Consider the following 25,851-nt stretch of genomic DNA (forward strand, 5'->3'; position numbering starts at 1 on the left):
ATGTCGTCTTTCTTCTGTGTGTTGTGCCCCCCTTTTTTGTGTTTTGGACGACAGCCATTTTGGCTGCCGTTGCCGATCGTTTCCGTCGTCCACTGTCCTCGTGAATTTCTTCGTAATCCAATCGGTACGTATTATATAGTATACACGAGCAAAGATATGATAATGATCTTCTTCTTATCTATTATTGATTTCTGAGTCGTTGTCATATTCTGATGTGTATGTAAATATCGATGCCTCGCCATCGTGTCGATCGACACTCAAGTCAAACATAACTTTTCGTGTATCGCCCCTTCAAATGTGCATCTCGATTTATTCTTTTCGAATTTTCCTCGTCTACTTTTTGTTGTTGTTGAATCGCAAAATTTATACGAAACTGGTGGTGGGGACAAAACTTTTCATTTTAAAGATACATCAAAGTGATGTCGTAATACTGTGAAGAATATAGTACAGTCACTACGCTATGCACTATTATGGATGATGATGGCTGTCGTTTTCAATCGGTGATCATCCGCCATGCAAATGATCGGTTTCCCTCCCTCTCTTTTTGAACAAAAAAAAAACAAGTTTTATGGTCTGCGTTGATATGGTGATGTGGCTGGAGGTTATTTTGCAGAGGCTTTTTTTTTCTGAATAGAAAACCATCAATTCACGTTTGCCGGACGATTGGCCACGACGAAAAGAAACCAAGCAAAAAGACTTTTTTTTTTTCTCTTTTACGTTGTTTAATAGTGAAACAGAAAGTTGAAGGGTTCGATCATAAACGTTTTTACACAGCGCCACCCCATTTCCTTGCTTCTTCGTATCTTTTGCATCGTGAGAGGAGCTCTTTTATTCCATGAAAATGTTGATCTGAAAATCGAAATGCATTCACCACCTAGTAGCATTGTTGCCACGTAAGCAGCAGAATACAAGTCTGAGCCATAAGCATTCTTCATCCACTTTACGATCATTTCCTTTCGTTTTCGTTTGCTTGTTGTCATTTCATTTTTCTATTTCGAGAAAGAGAGAAGGGATTCCTGACGGATTAATGAGGAAGCAAATCATGTCTGGAGGTATAGAGCCACTCATAGAGGGCAACATGTACGTGTCTATACGGCACACACACACACATAAGGGGAGGGCATTTGAGATGTGGCAGTTGACAGCGGGAATGGCATCCGGACGGCTTGGCATATCCTCAACAAGAAAAGTCTTCCCGACTCCGCACGTCTTCTTGTGTTTTCCTGTCGAGTCAAACAGGCAAAACGAAAAATACCAGTTCTGATTTATAATAATTGATTCATTCGTGCCACTGGGGGTGAAGATGAGGCAACGCAGCACACACACACACACACGCACACACAAAAGCAGAAAAACAGTTTTAAAAATACACCCCGACATTCGAGAAAATTGGAAACCTGGAAACCATCAAACACAACAACTACTTAACTAAGACTCGAGAAAAATGCAGAACCGAAATTCAGAAAACTCTTTCTTTCTTTTTTCAGACGTGTGCCACAGCAGAGAGACAACGAAATAGCAATTCGATGCACGTCATAGACATTCGTACACTGCACTCGGGAATGCTGACGGTTGCACGTGTAAAATAATACGAAAGAATCTTTTCCTACCCATCGTTGGGGTATATTGTCTCTACGAGTAAAATCTGTTGGCTAGCAATAAAAACACATGATTCTGACGTGACGTCAAAAACCTGTTTTCATAAATTCATTCCTACGAGACTAGACGATATAGGTTATTCCTCGTTATCTACATTGTGCCGCCATTTGCCCGTGTCCGAATTGTTTCACAATATTATTACGAGCTTTCTGTATACATTAAGATCAAATCATTGTCTAGATTCGGGTTCTGTATGCATAAATCAGCGCAAACAATTTACTGTCCATGTACTGCGTATTTATTCAACGTTTTGTGATTTCAAGGATCGTTATATATACGCACTAGTAGACTTGCTGAGACGGTAACATTTTTGACAGACTAATTGGAATGGATTTTTGTAGAAAGACGACGCCATAATTCGGTCATGTGACGCGTGGCTTGTTTTGAACAGCTTCCAGGTTTTCCTTTTTTTCCCTTTCTTTTTTGTCTTCTTGGGCCGTGTTTATGAATAATAAACTTCCGAGATTTTGCCGGTTAACGAGCTACTTGGAATAACCGGCAAGGGACCCCAAAAACAAAAACAAAAAAGGCACACGCATAACTACACATTACGGGTGAGTAGAGGCATCAAATTAAACGGTACCGCAAGGATTTTCCCTTCTCTTTTTTCTTCATTTATTTCTTCCTTTGTATTGTTAAAACGTCAACACACTCACATGCTTGCATAATTTTTCATCGCTCTTTATTAGACAACAAAGTACGTGATTCTAAAATATATGTCTTAGATAATAATGTCATTGTTTTATTCTTTTGCAGAATGGAGTCGGGAGGTAATCGTTCGTCTCGTTCAGGACATGGCCCCAAACTTCACATTCCCCAGTCCGATTTAATTTGTAAAACTGGATGTGGATTTTTTGGGAACATCGCGTGGCAAGGCTACTGTTCAAAATGCTATAAAGAATATTTCCTACAGAGACAGCAACATCAAGATGCCTTTGCCGCTTCACCATCTGGTTCGCTGAGCAGAAAGTATGTGTGACGTCACTTGTCACTCTCCAATAAGTTAATAATGAAAATATTATTTGCAGAGTTGAAAGATCAATGAGCGATGCCAGCACGTTTTTCAACAATCCTGAGCAGAACTCATCTACCCTCCCTCGCCATGGCTTTTCCAGATTTGAAGAAAAGAAAAGACACAATCAGGAGATGAGGACGACAGCTGTAAAATCCCTCTTCCGTAAGACACCAACAAAAGGTTTAGGGAGCCCAAAATCTCGGGACAGAAGAGCTCCGAGTCCAGAATCTCATGCATCTATTGTAGAACTGGACCAGTTCCTTCAAACACTACCTCAAAATGCTGCCCATCACGCCTACAGTTTCTTGAGAGTGCAAGCTGATAAATTGGATCGTTTGGTATCTTCGGGTGTCCTCACTCCAATTGAAATATCTGACAGGGTTCACAACATCTACCAACTATTTGATGAAAAGCTGAAAACTCATTCAGGCTTCTTAGGCATGTTATTATTATGGCATCAATCATTTCAACTTTCAAATGTTAATGAACTTTTTGAAACAGATATGACCAGCAGCTCTATGGAATCTCTATTGGATCAAAGCGAGCGCTACTTGACGCGATTGTTGTACAAAAAACTCTTTTGCCCTCCCAACTGCGATGACGAAGAGCGGGATTTGGCCGTTCAGAAGCGTATCCGCAGTTTGAATTGGATATCGGCTCCGCTTCTTGACTGCCGAATTAACGAGCTTGATTCGAAAGTTCGTGACATTCTCGAAAAGGCCATCACGCGTACGTTTTACCCAATTAACCCCAACCCCAAACGTCTAAATTCTAAACGAGTTATTTTTAGATCTCATTGAAATGGACGGTCAAAGAGCACCTCAGGACAAACTAGCTTCTATTATAAATTGCAGCAAGTTGGTCTTTGAAATGCTTGGTTTGTCCAACAGTTCAAATGCCCATCAATCAAAAGCACGCACTCAAGAGTGTAATAATAGCGACCAAGGTCAAACTGGAGAACTAACGGAGAATGACGTGAATGATAAAGAGGAACCACCTTCATCAACCGTTCACAACTCGCAGCCGGTGAGTGCCGACGATTTCCTACCGGCACTCATTTACGTTGTCTTGCGTGCGAATCCGCCACGCATCCATTCCAATCTCAATTTCATCACAAGGTACACGCGATAAGAGTAATCATTATTTTCGTTTCTTTTTGCTGTGAAAAGACAGTTTTTACGCCAAGCCATTACCTATTATTAGATTTGCCGCCCCTGGTCGATTGCTTCAGGGCGAAGGTGGATACTACTTTACAAACTTGGTATTTTATATTCCATTATTATTCACCTTAATTAGAGCATAATGATTTGCCCTCTTTTCTTGTGCGATTTCCTCCGCCCCCCAGTGTTGCGCGGTGTCCTTTTTAGAAAACCTGACTAGCGATTCACTGGGTTTGTCAAGCGATGAATTCGACCGTTACATGAGTGGCAAGTCCATCCCTTTTGCATCACTTCAAGCCGGTGTTATGGTGTCTGAGGTAATTAACATATTTCATTGAATTTTTCTATTGATGCCCTGGAAACACTTGTTCATTCCCAGGGGTTGCGGCTCATGTATCAAAATATGTCGACACTGTCGGAGCTCCGACACAAGCAAATTAATCTCCAACAGCAAATACTTGAGCTTAAAAACGACATGGAATCCTTCAACGTAAGATTTTAAGCTGCTGCGTTTATCGTTAGTTTTGTAATCACCGTTGTTTATTACACATTTTTGACACAGGAATGTATGAGCAAAGAAGTGGTCGAATGTTTGCAAATGTTTCCCGTCCAGATTCGGGGTAAACGAGCCCCAATCAAGCCCGATGAGGTGCAGCCCGAAGAGAGCGATACCCTCAAGTTGTTGCCTCCTCCATTACTCCCTCATAAAATCAATTCTGAATCGCCTCTTCCTCCATTGGTGGAGTCGATATCACCCAATTTAGAGCATCTCGTCCCGGTCAGTGCCGCTGTGGTTGCTCCCGTGGGGCAGCCGTCATCACACAAGCATGCCCGAGTGGCCGACAATCAGCAAGACGGATCAATCCAGGAACTCGATCTGTTCGCTCTTAATGAATTGTCGATAAATTGCTCGTCCTCTGGAGAGCCAAACAATCTGGAGAATGCCGACGATGACCCTTTCAATTCCCTTTCGTTGACTGTTCAAGGCCGGATCATTCCGTGTATTCCCTGCGACAACATTTCCCCCACTGGCCAACAACCTCCACCCACCAACTAACCACTCGAAAAGATCGCAAACTCTTCTTCTTTTTTTTTTTTTTTTTTGCATTAAATAGTTTTTTTTTTTTCCCTTTTTTGTTTTTCGAATTGAAAACAGTTGAAAAGACAAGGAATTTAATTGCGATTCCTATTTGCGAGTTTAACTCTTCGTATTTAAGTAACCTAAAGATTGGAGTGTTGTGCTTTTTCTTAATCTTTTGGGCAGCATAAAGTGAAACGATGATTGCCGGACAGCTTAACATCTGTTTCTTACCCTCTTCTCGTTCTTATTCTAGTCTTTTATTTTTAAATTGCTATCTTACTGCTCTTGTATCCTGCCCGAGTGCTTTGCCAACTGTTTCGCTAATTCCCTACTTTTATGCGAGGAATTTAACGAACGTGTAATGAAACTCGTTGAGTGTTCCAGTTCAAAGCTAAAAAGATGACAGTGAAACTGTCTGAATTTCGTTGAAAAATTCCGGGTTCTTGGCAATGTTTGTTTATCGTGCAGAAGAAATGTTTCAAGAACATGTTAAACATCGAGAGAGTGATCCAATAGAAAATTACGCGTTTGCGCATTCGCTTATTCACTTTAATTTGTGACGAATTATTTAGGTTGAATATTGTTCTTCGTTCTTTTGCCGAGATGACGGACGTATTTTTTCCAAGGTACAGATTGCATTCAATAACAAATCGGCGTTTATGTCTCAGTTTTATTTTAGGGGAAGAACTGGCAAACGAGCTCGATATTCTTTCCTTTGCAGATTTGGAGGATGGTTTTGCAAGGTCTGTAACGATTTTGGCCACTTCAAAGTGGTCGTTTGGTGAGACAGCGTCTCTCAGTTCATCGACATTTTGCATTTGGAAGATTGATGTTTACATAGTTGGAGACTAGCGACATCTGGAATTGCAACGCCATCGTTTAGTTTCATTGGGAACCCATTGGTCTTTCTTCCAGACAACAATCGTGAAATCGACTTCTCCACACGACACTCTTTTGGGCTTTTACTCGTAAGTAAATGATCTGCTTCCATTGTATTGAACAAAGCAAATTTTTGCTTCGTTAACTAATTTTCTTATGTCGAGAGTTTCGTGGGTGAAGCATTTTATTGTTCTTCTAAAAAGAAACGAGTTTCAAGGTACATGTTGAAGTTCAAGACAGGAAATATTCACGAAGCTAAAGCTAGATAGATTGTTAATCTACATTTTTGACGTCCATATTGTTTGTGTGGGAGGGGGAGATCCGTAGTCATCACAAAACAACGTGAAGTTGGAAAGCCTACAGTCGGAGGCAACATCTGACTGTTAGTTTAAGAGAACTTTTATGTAACGTACGTACGTAAAGTGTCAGTTGATTCAGGATTTTTGTCAAAAGTTTTTAAATTCTCTGAGGAAACATCGAGTAGCGAACCGCATTTTCTGTCTTTCGAGAATGTGATTCGTTGTCACATTGCAATTTGTCATTCAACTGTGATTTCTCGTTCAGCATCTTTGCCAGGCCAAAAAGATCCGTTGGTCTAGCAGTGTCCTTCTCTTCGTTCATTTTAACGTATGCAGCGTTTAGATTCAAATAGGTGGAACTGATTGAGGTTTCCATGTGACTGCAGATCGTCTCCTCCAGTTGACTGAAGGTGGGCCTTTCATTCGGTTCACCTTTCCAACAATCGAATAAGATTTCTCCAAAGAAATTGGGAGCGTAGTCTGGTCTCTCCATACGATATCCTTTTCGAATTACTTGAACCAGTAAATGACCAGCGTCCATTCCTTAAAGAGGAAAACGTTACGTTTGCAATCGTGCTGGCGAGTAGGGTTAGCTATAGGTTCACCTGGATATGGAACTTTACCCAGAGAAAACAGTTCCCACAATAGAACTCCGTACGACCAGACATCCGATTGACTGGAAAAGATGCGATCCGTCAGGGATTCAATGGCCATCCACTTGACTGGCATCAATCCCTGTGAATGTAAATAAAGTTGGTGAGTCAGTTGATGACTGCAGAAAAAGTAGTGTTACCTGGCCGGTTTTCTCATAGTTTCTTTCGTAGTACATTTTCTTAGCCATTCCGAAATCTGCCACCTTGACAACACCGTCGTCTGCCAGCAAAACATTGCGTGCAGCTAAATCGCCGTGCAACACCTGAAAATTCAGGTTGAAAACGATGGTTTAGAATTTGACACAACTTTAAACGACAGGAATCGTTGAATGAACGAACGTTTTTGCTAGACAAGTAATTCATTCCACGGGCGATCTGAAACGACCACGAAATCAAATCGCGAGTGGAAAACGGCTCATTTAAAGTTGTGACCAGATCGGTCTCTTCCTCGTTGTATTTTGTTGCATTTTTCAATTGTGTAAGGTCATTTTGATTCTCCGTACCAGAGTGGCTTTCTTCCAAGCTTAGGCATCTTCAAATATTAATGAGTTGCCATGAAAGATGGACAACATATCGAAACAAAAACTTTTCTCTATTGTATACCTTCCCACGTGGTCAACGTCGTCTGTTTCGTTCTCTGATTTCATGTTACCAAATTCATCTACGAGGTTGATGAATTTGTGGCGGTGGTTGACCAAATAAGCTTGCAGATTACCATATCGGCAGTACTCGACGATAACCAACAGCTCACCTTTTAAAGCACTTAACAGGTGATGGCCGCTTTTAATGTGAAAATGTTTCGTGACTTCCCTTACCTTTGCGTATGCGTTTGGTACAGGCCCCCAGCAAATTAACCACGTTAAGATGAGAGCCCAGATAGATCAGGATTTTCAATTCACTAACAAGATTTTCCAATGCAGCGATATTGGTCTGCGATTTGACCATTTTGACGGCAACAGTTTTAACTGTCTCTTGAGCACGTTTGACTCCCACGGCTTCTGCTTTAACAACACGCCCAAAGCATCCGACTCCCAGTTGAGTACCTGAACATGAAAATGGTTAGATTTGAATTGTAAATGAAACCCCGTGAAAAAAAAAGTGGAGACTAACCAAGTTTGAGACGATACCTCGGGAATTCCCATCGTTTATCGTAAGGTAGATATTCAGTTTGTTCCTCTAGTGATAGCTGGCGATTGATTTCTTTTGTGCTTCCTCCAAGTAGCTTCTTCATTCCATGCAACGTTTGTTTTTTCTGTGATTTGAAAACAATGAATGCGACCCAGGTTTTTTAGCAGTTATATTTCACTCACTTTATCGAGATGCATTTTGACGCCAATGCCGATTCCGAGTAAGATTAGTATGATTAGAGTTAAAGAAAAGGCGACCGTGAAAATTGTTGCTGTTCCTTCCTTTTCCACCAAGATAAATTCTGATGTAGGGTCGTTTGTTTGATCTGCTTTAAGTTAATTACATCCATAACGAGAATGAGAATTGCCTTCCTCTTAATAGAAGAACATTGCCATCCTTACCCTTGATCCGAAATGAAATTGTTTTAGTTACCGCGTCCTTGTATTTGTTGGCTTTGCATTGGTACGTAGTGTACGTGTTTTTGTTTATCTTAAACAAATGCAATCGACTTTCGTAATAGTTCAGGTTGAAACCACTCGTGTTGTGTTTTTGCTTTTCTCCCTCCGTCTGGATGCGAAAGCCTAGAATTACGTGAAAATAGGCAACAAATTAGCAACTTCATTGTTCACAATTGAAATCGATAGCAGGTGATGCTCTGACGAACCTTCAGGCGGGTCTGTTTCATTTATAACTTGGATTCCAATTGCATTATTGATCTGATAGGCCCATTCGGGAGGAGCAGGATATTTAACTTCGGGGAAAATGGAACGACATATCAGAGTGATGTTACTTCCTACCAGCGGATCTTTCGGATCGCCAACTCTCTCCAACTCCATTCCTAATAATGTGGTCCAGCCAATCAAAAAGGTAAAAATTTCTAAACCTCATTTTTGTTGTTGTGGAGTACCTTTGACAGTAATTGTGAAATGTTTCTCATCCGTGACGTTGTTCATTGTACCAACGCATTTGTAATTGCCGGTGTTTCCAATCGTCACATCTTTCAACGTTAGTCCGCGTTCCGGTCCATAACTCCAACTGGAGTTGGGTTCAGCAAGCAGATCCTTTTGAAACAAACCGAGTCCATCAAATATCGCTAATTATTAAACAATAAGTGTTTATTTACCTGAAGTTCTGGATTGATGACGTTGAGTGCTTCAATCTGGATGAGGGAAACGGTGACATTTGGATGGGTCGGCTTGCATGGAATTTGAACACCCAATTCCCCTTGATGGAAAAAGAACAGGTAATAGTCGGGGAAGTAACTCTTGTCGTTCATGGTGACGAGGTTTGTTTCATCTAATGGACGTAAACCACACGTGTAAACAAATGGTCGTTATTATGATAATGGGCATTCAAAATTGAACAAACCAAAGACGTAAATGTATTGTTTCATCTCCATTTCGCCGTAGATGAATGTAAAATAGCCCGTGTCTTGATGAGTGACGTTATCCAATGTCATTGTCCATGACATGTGGGTTTCGTTCCTATCAGTTGCCTGGCTGAAACGTTCAATTGCGTTCGTGATCTGCAATCACATTGTGAAAAGAAAATCCTGAGATCCTCGTCCTCTTAAATTAGACAAAGGTGTTGAATTTTATACTTGCGGATATCTGGCGAGGAAGGGTGGCATTTGCCATTTCCCGGAAAAATTCTTGAAATGACTTTCAGGATCGTCCGCATAAACGTAAATGCAAGTAATTGTGAGAGCGGAATTGGCATCGACTACGCGATGCGTGCCATTTGGAGTCATCAGCCAAATATTTTTGTCATCTCTGACATGTTGGACGCTACTTTCACCTCTGATCACTGGGGAAAAACACAGTAAAACTACTGCCAAGTGCATGGACATGAAGGAGGGCTTGCACAACCCACAATCAACAAAGGGGGTCAGTGAAAGAAACATTTGAACGGACAGTTTCACATCATTAACATCTTAGACGAAGTCAACGACTTGTGTACCTGTAGCGTGTGAAAGTCAAGCTGTTTCTAGGACAATGTTCCGGTGGCGAGTGGTGCCCCAAACACAAAGTTGCTGCAATAAAAACGGGAGTGAGGTGCCCTTTGCGTGACACTACCTACAAGTGGCCTTTGTTTTTGCACACGCGCGTAGTCGTATGCTAAGAATTAACCTTTTCTTGTTACGTCGTTAACTTCAAAGATTTGAATTAGACTTTCTGGGAAGTTAAGTAGCTGACGAAACTACTTCAAAACAAGAATTGAAAACCCCTCGTTCGTTGATTTTACACTTTTGATTTGATTGCGCTGCTTTATTGCATTCTTCATTCAACATTGAGGCGTTATTTTCTTTTCGAGCTACTACCTACTATAACTACTGTTTAAATTTAAAAAAAGCTAACAAAATGGTACAATGAAATAGATTCAAAAGCTGCATCTTTTACGTAGTGCACATAATCAAGAAATGCCCATTTGTTCTTGATCAAACGCAATCAAAACTATCGCGTGATACACTGAATTAAAGGATACGCAGAGCTATTTCTACTTTTTCAAGGCTTCGGTAAAAGTTTCTTTATAAAATTAAATCTAGATTAATGTCTCCTTCGTGTAGAGAGCCTATGGTTTTTTTACCAGTGAATTTTCAATAACGTGCTGCCATTAGTCTCCTTCACGAACAAATATCTTAACACCACCTTTGGATCAGGGGATTGCGTGGTTTTCTGCCTACATCGTACAACCATTTTTAATTAACGCAAGTTTCGTCAACATGTGCATCATCAACATGACACGTTTACAAATTGAAGTGCAATCAACACAGAAAGGTATTCGTTACAAAACATACGGTTATCAATTTAGTTCAAGGTTTTCATTTCCAAGGGCACTAGAATGTGTGGGCAAAGACATCACACGCTTTAGTTTCGAGCCACTTCCCCGTTTATGTCGTCCCACCTCCGCAGGTGTTCCACCGGTACAAAATTTTGTTTTTACATTACTGACTAAATTTTGCAAATAACAATTTTTTTTTCTTCCAAAGGTAGGGATAGGTGAGCTTTCTCGCACGTTCTCTCTAGAAATTCGAGGAAAAGCAATCAGATGCAGATACAATGTCAAGGTTAGTTTGCTCGCCTCTCCCTTTATTTTCCGGAGGCTAGGAAATGTATAATTAAGAGTACATCGTCAGAATTTAGTCGTTGAAAAGCGTTGCGTGGTGATGGGTGTTATGTGACTGGTGTTCGTTTCGCTGGAGTGCAACACACTGTAGATGTAGTCCTTACTGACAGTTGGTCCTTCTCGATTGGTAACTGTAACGAAGGTCATTTTTCATGGTTTAGCATTTTTGCTATGTTGACGATAACTATTATTTCGTGACTGTCTGTAATGTTTTTCCACAACCAACAGCTAACACGAGCTATCTGCACGATTGGAGCGCCAGATTTCTCGGTTACATGTTCCAGGGAAATCATGTTTTTAGTTAATGTTGATAGTAGTTGTACTCGTGCACGACAAGTGTAATGGAGTATTTGTTTTTCTGCATTATTAATTGTGGAACTGTTTTGTTTTTACTCTTCAGTAACATGTAAACTTGTTTTTTAATCTGGTGTTTAATTTTCAATTTATGAAATAGGTATTTGCAGAAAGGAACTGACATTCCAATGACGGATATGCAGTGCTACGGCTGGTCTTCTGATTTGGAAGGTTCGGTACTTCATCAGCCACTCCCATGATCGACGTACGGTTCTCGAGCTGCTATCTACCGAGTCCCGGGATATTAAGGTGTCCGTCAGTCCACAAAGTAGAGGTAAATAATTACATATTTTAACGAGATGTGACAATGATCACCATCTGTGAAACTAGTCTAGCTTAGTTTTTATTAAAATTTCGAATTTTTAACTTTCGTGTTTACGTAATGTTACCGTCAATTTTAATTGCCCCCCTCATTTATTGTAGGAGGAATTTGCTATGGTTTCTCTCGAATCTGTTGGACGCGTATTCAGGCGTTTCTGCGGGCTTCTGTACACGAAATTCCCTTTGGATGTTTTGTGAGTAAATGGCTGTTTGCTATAGACGCACTGCATGTTTGCTAATCGAACACTTGATCATTGCTGGGTCTTGTCGGCGCCGCACTTTATAGCCCATTGCAAGAAGAATTACAAGGTACACTTGTGTTAAGAAACTTATTTCTAATATCCTGATATTCGCATCTATGTATGGTAGTGTTCTTAATTTACTTTGACCTATACAGCGTTTCGATATGGATAAATCTAATTGATTGGAGTTATTCATGTGACAATAGATCGTATAATCTAATTGAAGGTAGTTCTCATTCAGATCTGTTTTCTAACAACCGACTAAGATTTCCAGCGTAGTCAGGTTTTATCATACGAAATATTCTTTTTGATTTGCTTGAGCCACAAACGTTGTTATACTGTTTTTGTAGCTGGAAAATCTTCTCTACGAGCAACTGAGAATTTCCACTCGTTGTTTCGCCAAACCATTCGATGCCCATATGGGCACAAGTTTCGCTAACATCAACATGTCGCGTTCACAAATTGAAGTGCAATCAACACAGAGGTGTTCGTTACGAAACAGTTATCCATTTAGAAGGTTACCATTTTCAAGGGCCACTGGAATGTGCAGGCAAGGACATATAAGTAAAAACTTTTGTTGCAAGCCACTCCCCCCGGTTATGTTGTCCCACCTCTGCACGTGTTTCTCGGCCCAGATTTGATTTTCCATTCCCGACTAGAGTTTTGCAGACAGCAATTTTTCGTTTCTTTCAACGGGAGGGATAGGTGAGCTTTCTCGCACGTTCTCTCTCTCGAAATTCGAGGAAAAAGTAATTAGATTCAGGTAAAATGTCAAGGTTAGTTTGAGCGCCTCTCCCTAAATTTTTTTGAGGAAAGGAAACGTATGTAATAGAGAAGACACTGTCCACTTTCATTCGCTGTAAAACTCCGAGTGAAGATGGTGTGATGTATGAATGTTGTGTGTTTCGCTATGCGAAGTATGTTGTAAAGCGTTTGTCCTCATCGGCAGTTTTCTGGGGTGATGTGTAATGAAAATAAGTTGTTTCTTATGTTGATGGTAATCATTATTCTGTGACTGTCTGCAATTTGTTTCACAAACAGCTATCGTGAGCTATATCTGCATGATTGGTCGCTCAGATTTTTCGGTTAAATGTTTGTGGGAAGTCACATTCTTATATTATTTTATCATGCTTATTGTAACTATTGACTAAGTATTTAGTTAATGTTGCTTTTAGTTTTAATCATGTTGGCATCTTTAGTGCTGCGTTATTGATTGTGGGACAATCGTGATTTGTTTTTAACACGTTAACAGCCCCAGCGTGCAATCGATCGAAAACATTTTCTGTATTTATGTATGTATATGTATTTTCTGTATGATCGTCGATGTTGTATGTAGAAAATGTCATTTTTCATTGGCATCCGATCATAAAAAATGCTCTCAATCAGATATTCAGTTCAGAAATAAATTTCACCATATTTTTAAATTTTTTAAAATATAAACTGAGTCACGAAAAGCCACTGCCAATCATCTCATTCGGATAGTATCTAAGCGCAGAGTGTTTCTACGTCAGTTGTGAGATGTCTGGACTGATTGAAAAGATGCATGTGCAACTCCAACTGTGCAGCCAGGTCCAACCAGGTTTATACATTTTGTTTAAAAATAAAAATAAATAATGCACTTATCCTGCTTATATTGCTGGACTATTCGATACAATTGCAACACATTTTCAGGATGTGTGTGATTCCTTTCCTCTTTTCTCTGTGTGTAAGCAGCAATCTGGATTCAAATTTTTCGGTGCATGTGCAGCTCGTCCTCTTTTCTAGCGATGACAGATGGCTGCCAAAGCTTGTAGAAAAAGTGCATTTGGATACCTAAAATTCAAATAAAAGCAGGCCATTCGAACACATCGATCGTTAGTGTGTCGCCATCTCTGTCTAGCTGTGCTTTCGAGAGTGGTGACGTTTCCCCGATCTACTGTACGTCCTTCACGATGAGTATCGCTATTTGGGTAAAAATCACTTTCAATTTATTGGCTGATTTAAAACAGATTGTCTGCAATGTTAAATCTCGTTATAATAAAACGCTTTTGAAATGAATTTCAACTATATGTTGTGATGGAATAGATTTTAGGCTTATTTTGCCTGGTCGGTATCGTGCAATCGTACAAACTCACTGGCATCAGAAGTGGCAATAGTAAGGCTTTATTCTTTTTTTTTATATTTTCTATTTTGTTTGAATCGGATATGAAACAAAATAAGTAGAAATAAGTTTGAGTGTTCAATAATTAAATCTATAATAATTTGTGTTGGACTGATGTAGAGACTGACCTTCCAACTATATCCATCATCGGTGGAACTCCCGCTAGCGCCGGGGAATTTCCTTACATGGTAAACTAATTACGAGTAATGCAAATGAAGTATTTTTAAGGAATGCTGGATGTAAGTACATCGTTATTAAATTATTTATTGATGTGTTTTTTCAGGCTCTTCTTCATTTGGATGGAGCTCTGTGTGGTGGGACTTTGATTGGAGATTCAGTTGTCGTGACAGCAGCTCATTGTTTAGGCAGGTAAAATGACAAGACTCTTGCTACTACACGACTATCAACGTTAAAGAAATATTCCTACAACGAAATTTCAATCCATGCTATATTTTTTCTTTCACTTTTGCATGGATCCATTTGTTTCGTGATTTCAGTTCCAATTCTAGTCTTCCCTATTACACTGTGTATCTAAACACATTGTCAATTGACGGTGACGGAGACGGCACAATCGTCCGAGGAGTATCTTCCTTTGTTAAGCATGAAAACTACAGTGGCGGCGTAAGCGTTTGCAAAAAATCTTAGACCTGTAGCATTCATTTCAGGTAGTTCAAAGCTAAACGTGAAAGAGAAACGGGACATTTTATTTCCTTTGAGTTGTCATGTTGTAGTAATAGAAGCACATTACGATTAATATTTCTTACTTCCAAGAGATCTAGCCTCCTTTTTACTAACCATCACGTGATTCCAGTATAACGACATCGCTTTGCTGTTTTTGAATGAAACGGTTACTACAATCGCGTACGCCCCTCTTCCAGTAGACGATTCACCCGTAGAACCAACCGAAATTCCACCAACTACCAAAAAACCAACAACCAAAAAACCGACCACCAAAAGACCGACCACCAAAAGACCAACCACCAAAAGACCGACCACCAAAAGACCGACAACCAAAAGACCGACAACCAGAAAACCAACAACAACCAAACCTAGAACCACCAGACGACCATCAATGAGAGCTTTCCCTGATTACTCCAACGCAGCAGCAGTGGTTACTGGATGGGGAATAATCTCTAATGGTTAAATACATTGGGAAAACTTTAAATGTACGTATTTGCTATTTCTTATTCCTAACGAACAATCTCTTCTTTCATCGACTCAATAGAGGGAGGCGCGTCAAAGAAATTGCTGAAGGCCGATGTCACTATTCTGGATAACACAGTTTGCACCAGTCAATACGGAAATCTATTCGATGGCTTTGCTATGTTGTGTGCCGGTGGAGACGGAACAGACACTTGCTCGGTTATTCCCTCAATTTAAATATTCTTTCGTCGAATTTGAGGTGCAGACAATGGTTTTCAAATGGCAATTGGATTTTCTAGGGTGACAGTGGCGGCCCACTTTTGGTCAACGGTGTTCTAGTCGGCATCACCTCCTGGGGCGGTGCTCTATGTGCTGATCCTGATCATGCCGGCGGTTACACACGAGTTAGCAGTTACGTTGACTGGATTGCAAACACCCAAGCGAATAATCCTAACTTAGTGTCCTAAATATTTGTGTTGGCTTTTGCCAATGAACCCGATTTCCCAATGAACAGCTTTCACCGTTATACAACTGAACTTGTTTTCAAAACCCTTTTTATCTTTTCACCTTGCATTCAACATGTTTTTTAGTATCACCAATATGCCTATCATAGTAGCCTATTTTTAGTTTGATTATGCATGCGTGATAAAAAAAAAGTCCATTATATTGGCTAAATAAATTCTTTACTGAGCAAGCATAAACCTGTGATTGCGGCTATCTTTTCTGATCAAGACTTTGTCCCCTCAGTGTTATTCAATATCAGTCGTTTTTTTTTTTTCAAATAGTCCACAGTAGCACAACTTATGAGATTAGCTGAAGCGGTTTTGATCGTTCGTATAGCCTAGTTAACATACGTCTTTGTTTATCCAATCTTATGTTTTTAGTAAAATCAATGGCACTTCCATTAACAGATTGTTAGTAGAGAGATTTTACCATGAAATGATGAAGAAAGATTTTTAGGAATGTCTTGCAAGAGAAAAAGATGCAGCTAATAGTGAACATTTTGTTTTAAAGAGGTTTCAGCCCTAGCTCATATCTGATGTACATTCGCTCTTATATAGCAATTTTGAGGCCAAGGAGACTTCAGTTCTTGTTGCTATCGCCTATCTATATGGTTTATCAAATCATTTTTGGTTGTAGGTCTAGTCATACTCACGCCGTTGATCCTCACGAAACATGTTCTGCTTGGCACCGATAACTGTCGAACGATTTTAGCTTATTTTCTCACCCAGCATAAACCTGTGAAAATTGGTACAGCTATACGTTTGGCGTCACTTTGGTAAACATCACGCGGTACTTACTGAAAACGTCTTTAAATACGAAAACGTGTCAATTATTAGCAGCCTAAAAAGTTATAAAAAACAAAACAAAACATATTTAACTTTAGCATTCTATACGGCCAAGGTCGCCAAAAATGATCAACTTTCTTTTGACGTGTTTGACGAACCGAAACTTCCAGAAAGAAAGAAAAAAGAAAATGATTGCCACTTCTCCTTTTACTCTTTCTATTTAGATGACCTTTCCTCCTTTTTTCTTGAACAAGAGAATACCGGTTCAATCCTTACGTAATCCTTCTGGCCTTCAGTCCTTTCATTCCCTTTCATCATGCCGTATGCTACACAGTTTGCACGTCTGTTGAAACGTTTTTGTTCGACCGTCATTGTGTGTGACTAGTGCATTAGTTCTGCGTTTAATGCTGTCTTGAGACTGGGCTTGAACTTTTTGAATTGAATAAATGTTCGCCTGTGTTTGGATTTCCCTAGAAGTGCAGCACAAAATATCAAATACCGACATTCGTTTGTAGTTTACGTTGCTCTTTGTGCATGGCGTTTAATTCTAGTGTGGCGTTCAGAAATAAAAACAAATGGCCTACTAATAAACACTTGCCTAGGAGATTCCTTGTTGTTTACTTCGGTTTACTTGCAACTTTTCTTTTGACGTAGCAGACGTTCGGAATTGCGTCATGTAATCATCAAAATGTAATAGCCATAAATTTTTTTTTACTCGTTCTATGTATTCACAGATTGGCGCATTAAGGAAAAATTGCACGTTTGCTACATTTGAAACTATTCCTTTAAAATTGTTGAATTCCACAGTAAAAAAAAAATAGATGAAAGGGACCTTTTAATTTTAATCTGAATTAATAATCTACATTGAAAGCTTGACACATTTATCGCAATTGATTCATGTCTTTTGACTGTATACAGTTCAGACTGTAGAATTTTTTGCAGAAATTCAGTTTACATTATTTTCCATTTAAATAAAAATTACCTGTTGAGACTGGAAAGCAATTTAGACACGACTTGCGCGAACCCCCAATTTGGTACAACTAAAAGCCAATTTAAAATGTGCAAAGAAATTTGGAAAACGATATTATGGTTGGGTGAAACTTGTTTGGCACTCCTCGAACGCTATTGGATGCCTCCGTTTGTCGTCATATTGAGAAAAACAGCACAAAATGGAACGCATCTGTCTTAGTGTCGAAGACCTCGCCTTCTGCATAGAAATTGACTCGCTCTCTTCTCCTCCGTTCTCACCACAGCTTATCAATGCTCTAAATCAGCAGCTCGCTTTCAGAACGTATACCAAACTTTTTTTTTTTTTATAACATAGTCGTGGCAAAGTTGCTGTCAATCATTGCATTTGTGTGACTTCTGGATACTGTACGACATCTACGTCAGCGAAGGTGGCCGAACCAAACGAACCGAGACACATGTGCTGTGCGTTCTTCCAACTTACTGGTTTCACGTATATATTTTTTTCACACGTATGGTTTTGGATTGCGAGAATATCCAATAGAATTTCAGCACATGTTCAGTACGTGCGTGATTCGCACCTCCATGTTTTTTTTATTCGTTGCATTAGTCATATTTACCTAAATTCTAACTTATCGATGCGTGGGCAGCCCGTTCCTGTTTTCCAGCAACGATGGAAAACTGCCACGGCTTGTGGGACAAACGCAGTGTGGATATCCCTCGAATTCAAATAAAAAGGAGACGCTCGGACACGTTGATCATTCGTGGATCGCCATCTCTGCCTATTAGCTGTGCTTTCGAGATACAGGCGACGCGCTTTTCCAATCTATATACTGTACATCCTTCACGATGAGTCTTACCATTTGGGTAAAACAACTTTCATTTGATTATTTTAAGCTGAAATAGATGTTGTCTGCAATGTTTCGACTTTAATTTTCTTTTCTTTTATGAATTTAAACTATGTTTGGATTACAGGCTTTAGGCTTGATTTGCCTGGTGGGTTTTGTGCATCCGTACACACTCCGTGGTTACAAAAGTGGCAACAGTAAAGCGTTTTTCTTTTGTTTTAATTTGGTATCAAACACAATAAATAAAAAACAGTTCAGAATAGCTTCATTTTTTTTGAAATTCAAAATTATGATACCTTTGAATCCATAATAATTTGTGTTGGACTGTATATATAGACTCCCTGCCAACTATATCAATCGTCGGCGGAACCCCCGCTAGCGCTGGTGAATTTCCTAACTTGGTAAGAATCACCTGCATGCAAATGAATTATATTTAGGGAAAGTTTTTTGTTTTAATCAATGAAATGTTACAATTTCTTTCCCACGCGGTATACCGTAACGTAATTAATTGTGTATTTATGTATGTACTTATTTATTTTTCAGGCCAGTCTTGATTTGAATGGAGGTGGTTGCGGTGGGACTTTGATTGGAGAATTGCATGTCTTGACAGCGGCTCATTGTCTACAAGGGTAAACTAACAAGACCGTTTACTATCCATATTATGGAAATATTACAGCAACGGCTGAAATTTTAATCCATGCTATATTTTTTCGAATCTTTTGGTCTCTTGTGCGTGGATCCACTTGGTCTGTAATTTCAGTTCTCCCGATGTTTCCGCCTTCACTGTGCATCTAAATACGTTGTCAGTGGGCGGTGGAGGGGAGGGATCCATTACCAGAGGAGTGTCGTCCATTGTTATTCACGAAGCTTATGACGGCAGCACTATGGTGAGTGTCTGCAAAGAAAACTTACTCGTATAGCATACCTAGCATTTATTTCCGATAGTACAAAGCTATATAAGGTAGAAAATGATTGCGACATTTTATTTCGTCTGAGTTCTCTGTTATAGTACTAGAAGCACACTACCCTGTTTCTGATAGAAAATGGAAATATTTCCCCCCATATATTACGATCAATTTGATTATTCTGTTTTCGAAACTTACTATTTACTACTTGCAAGTGATCTAGTCTAGGCTACTCATTTTTTATGGGACTGCCGTGTAATTAAACCTTCACGTTAATTACAGAATAATGACATCGCATTGCTGGTTTTGAGTGAACCGGTGACAACTATCAGTTTTGTCACTCTTCCGCAAGACGAAGACACGACAACCGAAGTCCCGACGGGAGAACCGCCAACGGAACCGCCAACGGAGCCGCCAACGGAGCCACCAACGGAGCCGCCAACCGAGCCGCCAACCGAACCGCCAACCGAACCGCCAACCGAACCGCCAACCGAACCCACAACTACCACAAAACCTACTACTACTAGAAAACCGACAACCACAAAACCGACAACCAAAAAACCGACAACCAAAAAACCGACAACCAAAAAACCGACAACCAAAAAGCCAACCACGAAAAAACCAACTACTAAAAAACCAACAACTAAAAAACCGACAACCAAAAAACCGACAACTAAAAAACCGATGACCACAAAAAAACCAGCAACTACCAAAAAGCCAACAACAACAAAACCGAAAACTACCAAGAAACCAACGGTGAAAACAACAACCAAACCTAGAACCACCAGAAGACCAGCCTTGAGAGCTTTCCCTGATTACGCCAACGCAGCAGCCGTCATTGCTGGATGGGGAACAACCTCTTCGGGTTAATTATTCTCTATTCCTTTTCGATAAACTTGGAATGTATTTTCCATTTCTTTTTCCTAACAAAAAATTGTTTCTTTCGTTCACTCAAAAGGTGGAAGCGGGTCAAGCGAATTGCTGAAGGCTGACGTCACTGTTCTAGAGAACACGGTTTGCGCCGGTCAGTACTCAAATTTCAATGGCGATACTATGTTGTGTGCCGCCGGACCGGGTACAGACACTTGCCAGGTTATTACCTAAAGAAAGATTCAAACTTTTGTTGAATTTGCAATGCAGACAACAGTTTTCAAAATGTTAATTGATTTTACAGGGTGACAGTGGCGGTCCGATTTACGTTAACGGCGTTCAAGTCGGTATCACATCCTTCGGCAATGGTTGTGCTGATCCTGATTTTGCCGGTGTTTATACACGAGTTAGCACTTACATTGGCTGGATTGCTAACGCTCAAGCAAATAACAGTGGCTGAATATTTGACGGGTTTTTACCAAAACCTCTCTAAGGTACAGGTTCTCTAAGGTTTCACCGTTCAAGTGCAACTGAACTTGTTTTTGAAAACCTTTTTTGTCTTTTCACGTAGTAGCCACATTCAACCTGTTTTCAAAATATCCCCCCAAATACATATTCTAGTATTTAGTTTGATTATACGCACGTGTGATTGAAAAAAAAGCATTATGTTGACAAAATAAATTCTTTATTGAGCAAGAATTAAACTGTGGATGTGGCTTTCTTCTTATTAACACTCTGTCACCTCAACACTAACCAACTTCAAACCAAAGCAAAAACGAAATTGTATCGAACGTAGCGTAGTTTAAATACGTATACGTCTTTGTCTATCCAACACTGTGGTTTTAACAAAGTCAAATTCACTTTCGTTAACATTTCCATATAGGCCTAGTAAAGATTTTATTGTACTGTGATGAGGAAGATTTTTAGAGCTGTTTAAAAATGTTTTGCGTAAGCAAAAGTTGCAAGAATTCGATTTTTTCGTCCAAAAGTAGGTTTAGTAGTAGCTCAAATCAGCTGTGGTTGTTTTTGTTGGGCGACACTTTAAAAGAGAACGAGGGTTTAGCAGCCATGGCCAGTGGCACCTAAAAACGTATAAAAGAACGAGGGTTTAGTTCTTCTTCTGGCACCTTCTCTTTTGGGCACCTTCCATCATAGGGCCTTTCCATGGAAAATCGTATACAGGTGTTTGTTCATTATTTTGCAACCTAAAAATGATTCAATAATATAGAAATAACATGATTAGCATTAGGATTTCTACGGCCAAGGCCGTCAAAAATGATCAAGTTTATTTTTACCAATTTTCAACCTGTAACTTCTAGACGAGAAAAACAGAAAAAGGTTGCCACTTCCCTTTTTATTCCTTTCTATTTAGATCACCTTTCCTCCCTTTTTATTTTTTTCTATTTAAATCACCTTTCCTCCTTTTTTTCTTGAGAAAGGAAAAACCCGGTAGTCTGTTTTGTACATCTGCCGGCGTTTAGTCTACTTCTTTCCATTCGTGTTGATCATGACGTATACTACGGTTAGACGGATGGGCAACTGTTACGTTGCCCATCCGTCTAACCTTTTTATGTGACCGTCGTCATCGCGAATCGGCCCTTGCATAAGTTATGAGGCTATATTGTCGTTACGCTGGGAATGAAATTGTTTGTCTTGAACAATTGTTGGCTTGTGTGGATCTTCCTAAAAGTGCAGCATCAAATATCCGCTACATTTTTTGTGTAAAGCTGAATTGATTTATCAAATTTTTCTTTTCACTTCAGGCATGCAAAATATATGGAGTAGTTGAGTTTAGCCTTTTAGAGTTTAGGAAAAAGTTTTAGATACGAATGGCGTGCACTCTCGATTCAAAACAATTGAACCAGTTGTAGATGCGAAATTCGGAAAACGAAATGTTTGGGTGAAACGCGTGCCACTCCCTCCTTGAAGGCTGTCGAAAAGCTACGTTCGTCTGTGAGACACTCCTACACATGGAACGCACCTGCCTTACTGTCGTTGTGGACGGAGCTTTTGCGCAGAAGTTGATGAAACACTCGTTTTTTGTTCTCGCCGCATCTTATCAATGCACTAAATCAGACTGTTCATTTTCAAATGCATTCAACCCCTTTTTTTATAATATGCAATGTAGTCACGAAAAGCTACTGTTGTTGCATGTTCATAGCAACAGGATATACTATGCTGGCTGTTACATGAGTGAAAATGGCTGAACTTATACGGATGTACGTGTGCATTTTTCCAAATGCCATGTTTTTTTCCAGATGCTGCTCTCTTTTTTTGAAAACTTATTTTGTTACGTATATTTTTTGAACATCCAATAGAATTTCAACACATATCCAGGACTTTGGCATTTGCGTCATTGTCATCCGTGCCATTTGCATTTCCAGCATATGCATGTATTTGTTTAAATGGTGAACTAATTAACCTCAATTCAAACTCTTCGAAGCATGAGCAGCCATTCCTATTTTCAAAAAATTGACGGAGAGCTGCCAAGGCTTGTACGAAACACCATTGTTGGATGCTCCTTCTTGAATTCAAATTAAAAAGGACGACGTTCGACAAGGTGATCACTCGTTTACCTGTGCTTTCGAGATATAGACTACCGGTTTCACTTTTCCGAAGACGCACAACATCTTTCACGATGAATCTCGCTGTTTAGGTAATATGAATTGCAATTAAGGTTCCTATTTTAGCCGAGAGTTTATATTTCTCGAAAAACGTTCATTTTCTAGTAGCAAATTTGTTTCTAAAATAACATGAATGTGTTTCAAACGATACAGGCGTTAGGCTTATTTTGGCTGGTCGGTTTCGTGCATCCGTGCACACTTCTTGACATCAATAGTGGCAATGGTTAGGCATCCAATTAAATATATCCTAAGCTGTAGTCTACGTTTGAAACTATAATATTTTGTATTGGATTGAAGGGGTTTCGACGCCAAACATATCAATCGTCGGTGGAGTCCAAGCTGTCGACGGTGAATTTCCTCAATTGGTAAGCTAATAACTATCAAACAATTCCATAATCGTCCATAATTGGATTCGAGGAGGTTCTCAGTTTCAGTGACAGGCTTGTGTTGCTTCTTTCCCTATGCTACAACTGCTACACGGTTAATAATATATACATTATTTTTTTCATTTTCTCAGGCCCATCTGATTTTGAATGGATATGTGTGCGGTGGAACCTTGATTGGACCATATCATATCTTGACAGCGGCTCATTGTTTAGAAGGGTGAAATGACAAGATCAGTTACTATAACCATGTTGACGTTATATTCTTACAATGACACAAATTAAAATCGACGATCTACTTTTCAAATCCTAACGTTCTCTTTCGCGTGGTTCCATTTTGTTTTGTTCTTTCAGGTTTTCTGAATCCGATATTCCAAAATTCGATGTGCATCTAAATACGTTGTTTTATTACGGTGGAGGAGAGGGCTCTGTTTCTAGAGGAGTGTCTGCTTATGTCATGCACGAAAGCTACGACAAATTAACTAAGGTGACCGTTTACAAAGAAAACTTAATCTTTAAGCTTGCTGACGTTTATTTAAGATAGTTGAAAACTGAATATAAAAGAAATTTATGCGATTTATTTTCTGTGAGTTCCTTACGATAGTAACTGAAGAATTGCCACTTTTTTTGCGATAAATAATAGTAATTTAATAGCTGCTGTAGGTTATACTTAAATAGTAAAATCGGTTATCGTTTAAGGCAAATTTTATGATTTTGTTTGCGAAAAATATTTTCGGTTTCCTATAGTCAGCTATTTTATGTTTATGGGAACGCCACATTTGTAAAACGTCACATTAACTACAGAATAACGACATCGCTTTGCTGGTTTTGAACGAACCGGTTACAACTATTGGTTTCGTCACCCTTCCGAAAGACGAAGCACCCGTAGAACCAACTGAAATTCCAACGGAAGAACCCACGACTGAACCCCCGACCGAAACCCCGACCGAACCCCCGACTGAACCCCCGACTGAACCCCCGACAGAACCAACGACAACCACAAAACTGACAACCACAAAACCGACAACCACAAAACCAATGTCAAAACCAATGTGTGTACATTGACTGGATTGCAAATACCCAGATGAATAATCCTGGCAAAAAATCATTTGACTGACGTCATTAAATTTCAACTGGTGCAGCTTTTATCTCGATCCAACTGGATTTGTTTAAAAAGCCTTCAAATTTTTTTTTTCAATATTCATTCAGCGTCATTTTAGTATAGTAGACTATCACTGATTTGTATTTCGTGATATTATTACGAAACATGCCCCAAGAATGAGGCATATATTACTGGCATAATACCTTCTTTACTGAGCAAGCACACAGAACTGTTACGGTGGCTCCCTTCATTTGATTATAACACTGTCAACTCAATTCCGCCACAAATTAAACAAATAAACCAAAACGGTTTAAGTTGATCGGGAAAGGATGCTTTAACAAAACATTGTGAACATTAACTTCAATCGAAAAAGTGTCACTCTCTAGATCTACTGCGTATACCGCAATTGTCGATAGAAACATCTAAATAAACATTTATGTTTTGGTAGCTTTATCCTATTAACTACAAGTCACACATAAAAATGGATATGATTTTCGTATTCCCTGTTTAATCTTGAGTCCGAAATAAGGGTGAGTAACTAAATTCTGCAAAAAGAGAAAGAAAAGTAGAAACCTTTTTAGTTTTTACCCTGGAATCATCATTCTTTTGTTTTTTTCCTTTTTTCTTTCTTTTTTCCAAAAATCGCCCCCATACCCTGAAAACAGGAAAGGTTACGTAATATCCGCCTTTACTTTGAACACTTCTTTGTTTGATTTGGACCTCAAATACTTCAGTGATCTGAAACTGTTCGGCAAGTTCACTTCTTAAGGAGAGAAACTGCTCTTTCCAAATCGAGTAAGTCAGTTTCCTCTGTCGCGACAAGTTTTAATTTGGTAAATCATCTTCGTGTTACATTGAACGCCATCTCTGTTTTCCATCGGACTTATATATCATTGAAAAATTGAAATTTAGCGAGAAACAATTGGATTCAGGTAAAAGTGTCGAAGTTGTCTAGATTGTCTGTACCTTTTAGTTTTTTTTCGGAGGAAAAGAAATGTGATCGAGACATCCTTACCAAACCTGCTCGGGTCGTTCCACTGTACTGTCGTCTGCTATTTTTAAAATGTGCAATTTTTTGTGACAGTTGGTTTGTTTACGCTTGATACGTGTATAACTATAGATTTAGTAGCTGTTTAACGGTTTTCATTGAAGATCGTTCGAAAACCCACAGTGAATTGAATCTGGCTTGATTGATTTACGTTCCGATTGTTATGTACTGTCTACCAACTAGTTGAAATGTAAATTGAAGCCTGGTTACCATTAGATTTTTTCAGCAGGATTTTCGAGAAATTGGCCAGGTTGCAGGAAAAGGCTACTCCGGGGCTATCAGCAAATGCCTTGAAGGTTCTGAACTCATCGAATTCAAATTGCTACGTTATAAAGGTGTGCATGTAATGCGAGACGTGTTTATTGGTGATGATGATTGGGACACACATGTTCTACTGTTGACTGACTTCTTGGTTATCCAAAAGCCATTACCAAGTTGGTTTGAATTCAAATAAGTAGGATGTCTTAACAAGGTGAGTGCTGTTGCAACATGTTGTAATTAAAGCCAAAAATATGAGTCCAATTAAATAGGGTGTCATTGGCGGTCTGATTTATGTTGATGTTGTTCAAATGAGTATCACCTCCTTCTTTTATGGTTGTGTCGTTCCTGACTTTGC

At 39.4% G+C, this 25,851-nt stretch overlaps 4 protein-coding genes across 7 annotated transcripts; 3 read left to right on the plus strand and 1 right to left on the minus strand.

The window, feature by feature from the left end:
• Positions 1-5,445, plus strand: LOC116920734 (rab5 GDP/GTP exchange factor). 3 transcript variants are annotated; one of them, XM_032926835.2, is made up of 9 exons: positions 1-124; positions 2,416-2,628; positions 2,688-3,112; positions 3,176-3,403; positions 3,465-3,792; positions 3,878-3,935; positions 4,020-4,151; positions 4,214-4,324; positions 4,397-5,445. In XM_032926835.2, exons 2-9 carry the CDS (start codon positions 2,417-2,419, stop codon positions 4,889-4,891), a joined length of 1,989 nt encoding a protein of 662 aa, XP_032782726.2. In that variant the 5' UTR covers positions 1-124; position 2,416; the 3' UTR covers positions 4,892-5,445. The 3 variants fall into 3 exon arrangements, with proteins under 3 accessions (XP_032782726.2, XP_032782724.2, XP_032782723.2); XM_032926833.2 differs by lacking the exon at positions 1-124 and adding an exon at positions 1,827-2,213; XM_032926832.2 differs by lacking the exon at positions 1-124 and adding an exon at positions 2,220-2,356.
• A 516-nt stretch (positions 5,446-5,961) lies between these two features.
• Positions 5,962-10,062, minus strand: LOC116920733 (vascular endothelial growth factor receptor 3). 2 transcript variants are annotated; one of them, XM_032926831.2, is made up of 14 exons: positions 9,475-10,062; positions 9,243-9,399; positions 8,998-9,170; positions 8,782-8,935; positions 8,539-8,712; positions 8,276-8,455; positions 8,057-8,199; positions 7,857-7,998; positions 7,562-7,789; positions 7,350-7,497; positions 7,086-7,278; positions 6,887-7,009; positions 6,699-6,828; positions 5,962-6,636 (listed from the first exon to the last, which is right to left on the minus strand). In XM_032926831.2, exons 1-14 carry the CDS (start codon positions 9,775-9,777, stop codon positions 6,251-6,253), a joined length of 2,634 nt encoding a protein of 877 aa, XP_032782722.2. In that variant the 5' UTR covers positions 9,778-10,062; the 3' UTR covers positions 5,962-6,250. The 2 variants fall into 2 exon arrangements, with proteins under 2 accessions (XP_032782722.2, XP_032782721.2); XM_032926830.2 differs by having other exon boundaries at positions 8,057-8,202.
• Positions 10,063-13,632: 3,570 nt separating this feature from the next.
• On the plus strand, positions 13,633-15,901 carry LOC116920737 (coagulation factor XI). Its single transcript, XM_032926838.2, has 8 exons — positions 13,633-13,866; positions 13,982-14,051; positions 14,178-14,245; positions 14,341-14,426; positions 14,555-14,678; positions 14,869-15,196; positions 15,283-15,419; positions 15,500-15,901. The coding sequence occupies exons 1-8, from the start codon at positions 13,849-13,851 to the stop codon at positions 15,665-15,667; spliced, it is 999 nt and encodes a 332-aa protein (XP_032782729.2). The 5' UTR covers positions 13,633-13,848; the 3' UTR covers positions 15,668-15,901.
• Positions 15,902-18,161: 2,260 nt separating this feature from the next.
• On the plus strand, positions 18,162-20,777 carry LOC116920735 (trypsin Blo t 3). Its single transcript, XM_032926836.2, has 8 exons — positions 18,162-18,322; positions 18,431-18,500; positions 18,640-18,704; positions 18,847-18,932; positions 19,064-19,190; positions 19,491-20,073; positions 20,167-20,300; positions 20,383-20,777. The coding sequence occupies exons 1-8, from the start codon at positions 18,305-18,307 to the stop codon at positions 20,536-20,538; spliced, it is 1,239 nt and encodes a 412-aa protein (XP_032782727.1). The 5' UTR covers positions 18,162-18,304; the 3' UTR covers positions 20,539-20,777.
• Positions 20,778-25,851: the final 5,074 nt, after the last annotated feature.

The sequence above is a fragment of the Daphnia magna genome, linkage group LG4 (assembly GCF_020631705.1).
Source record: "Daphnia magna isolate NIES linkage group LG4, ASM2063170v1.1, whole genome shotgun sequence".
NCBI lineage: Eukaryota > Metazoa > Arthropoda > Branchiopoda > Diplostraca > Daphniidae > Daphnia > Daphnia magna.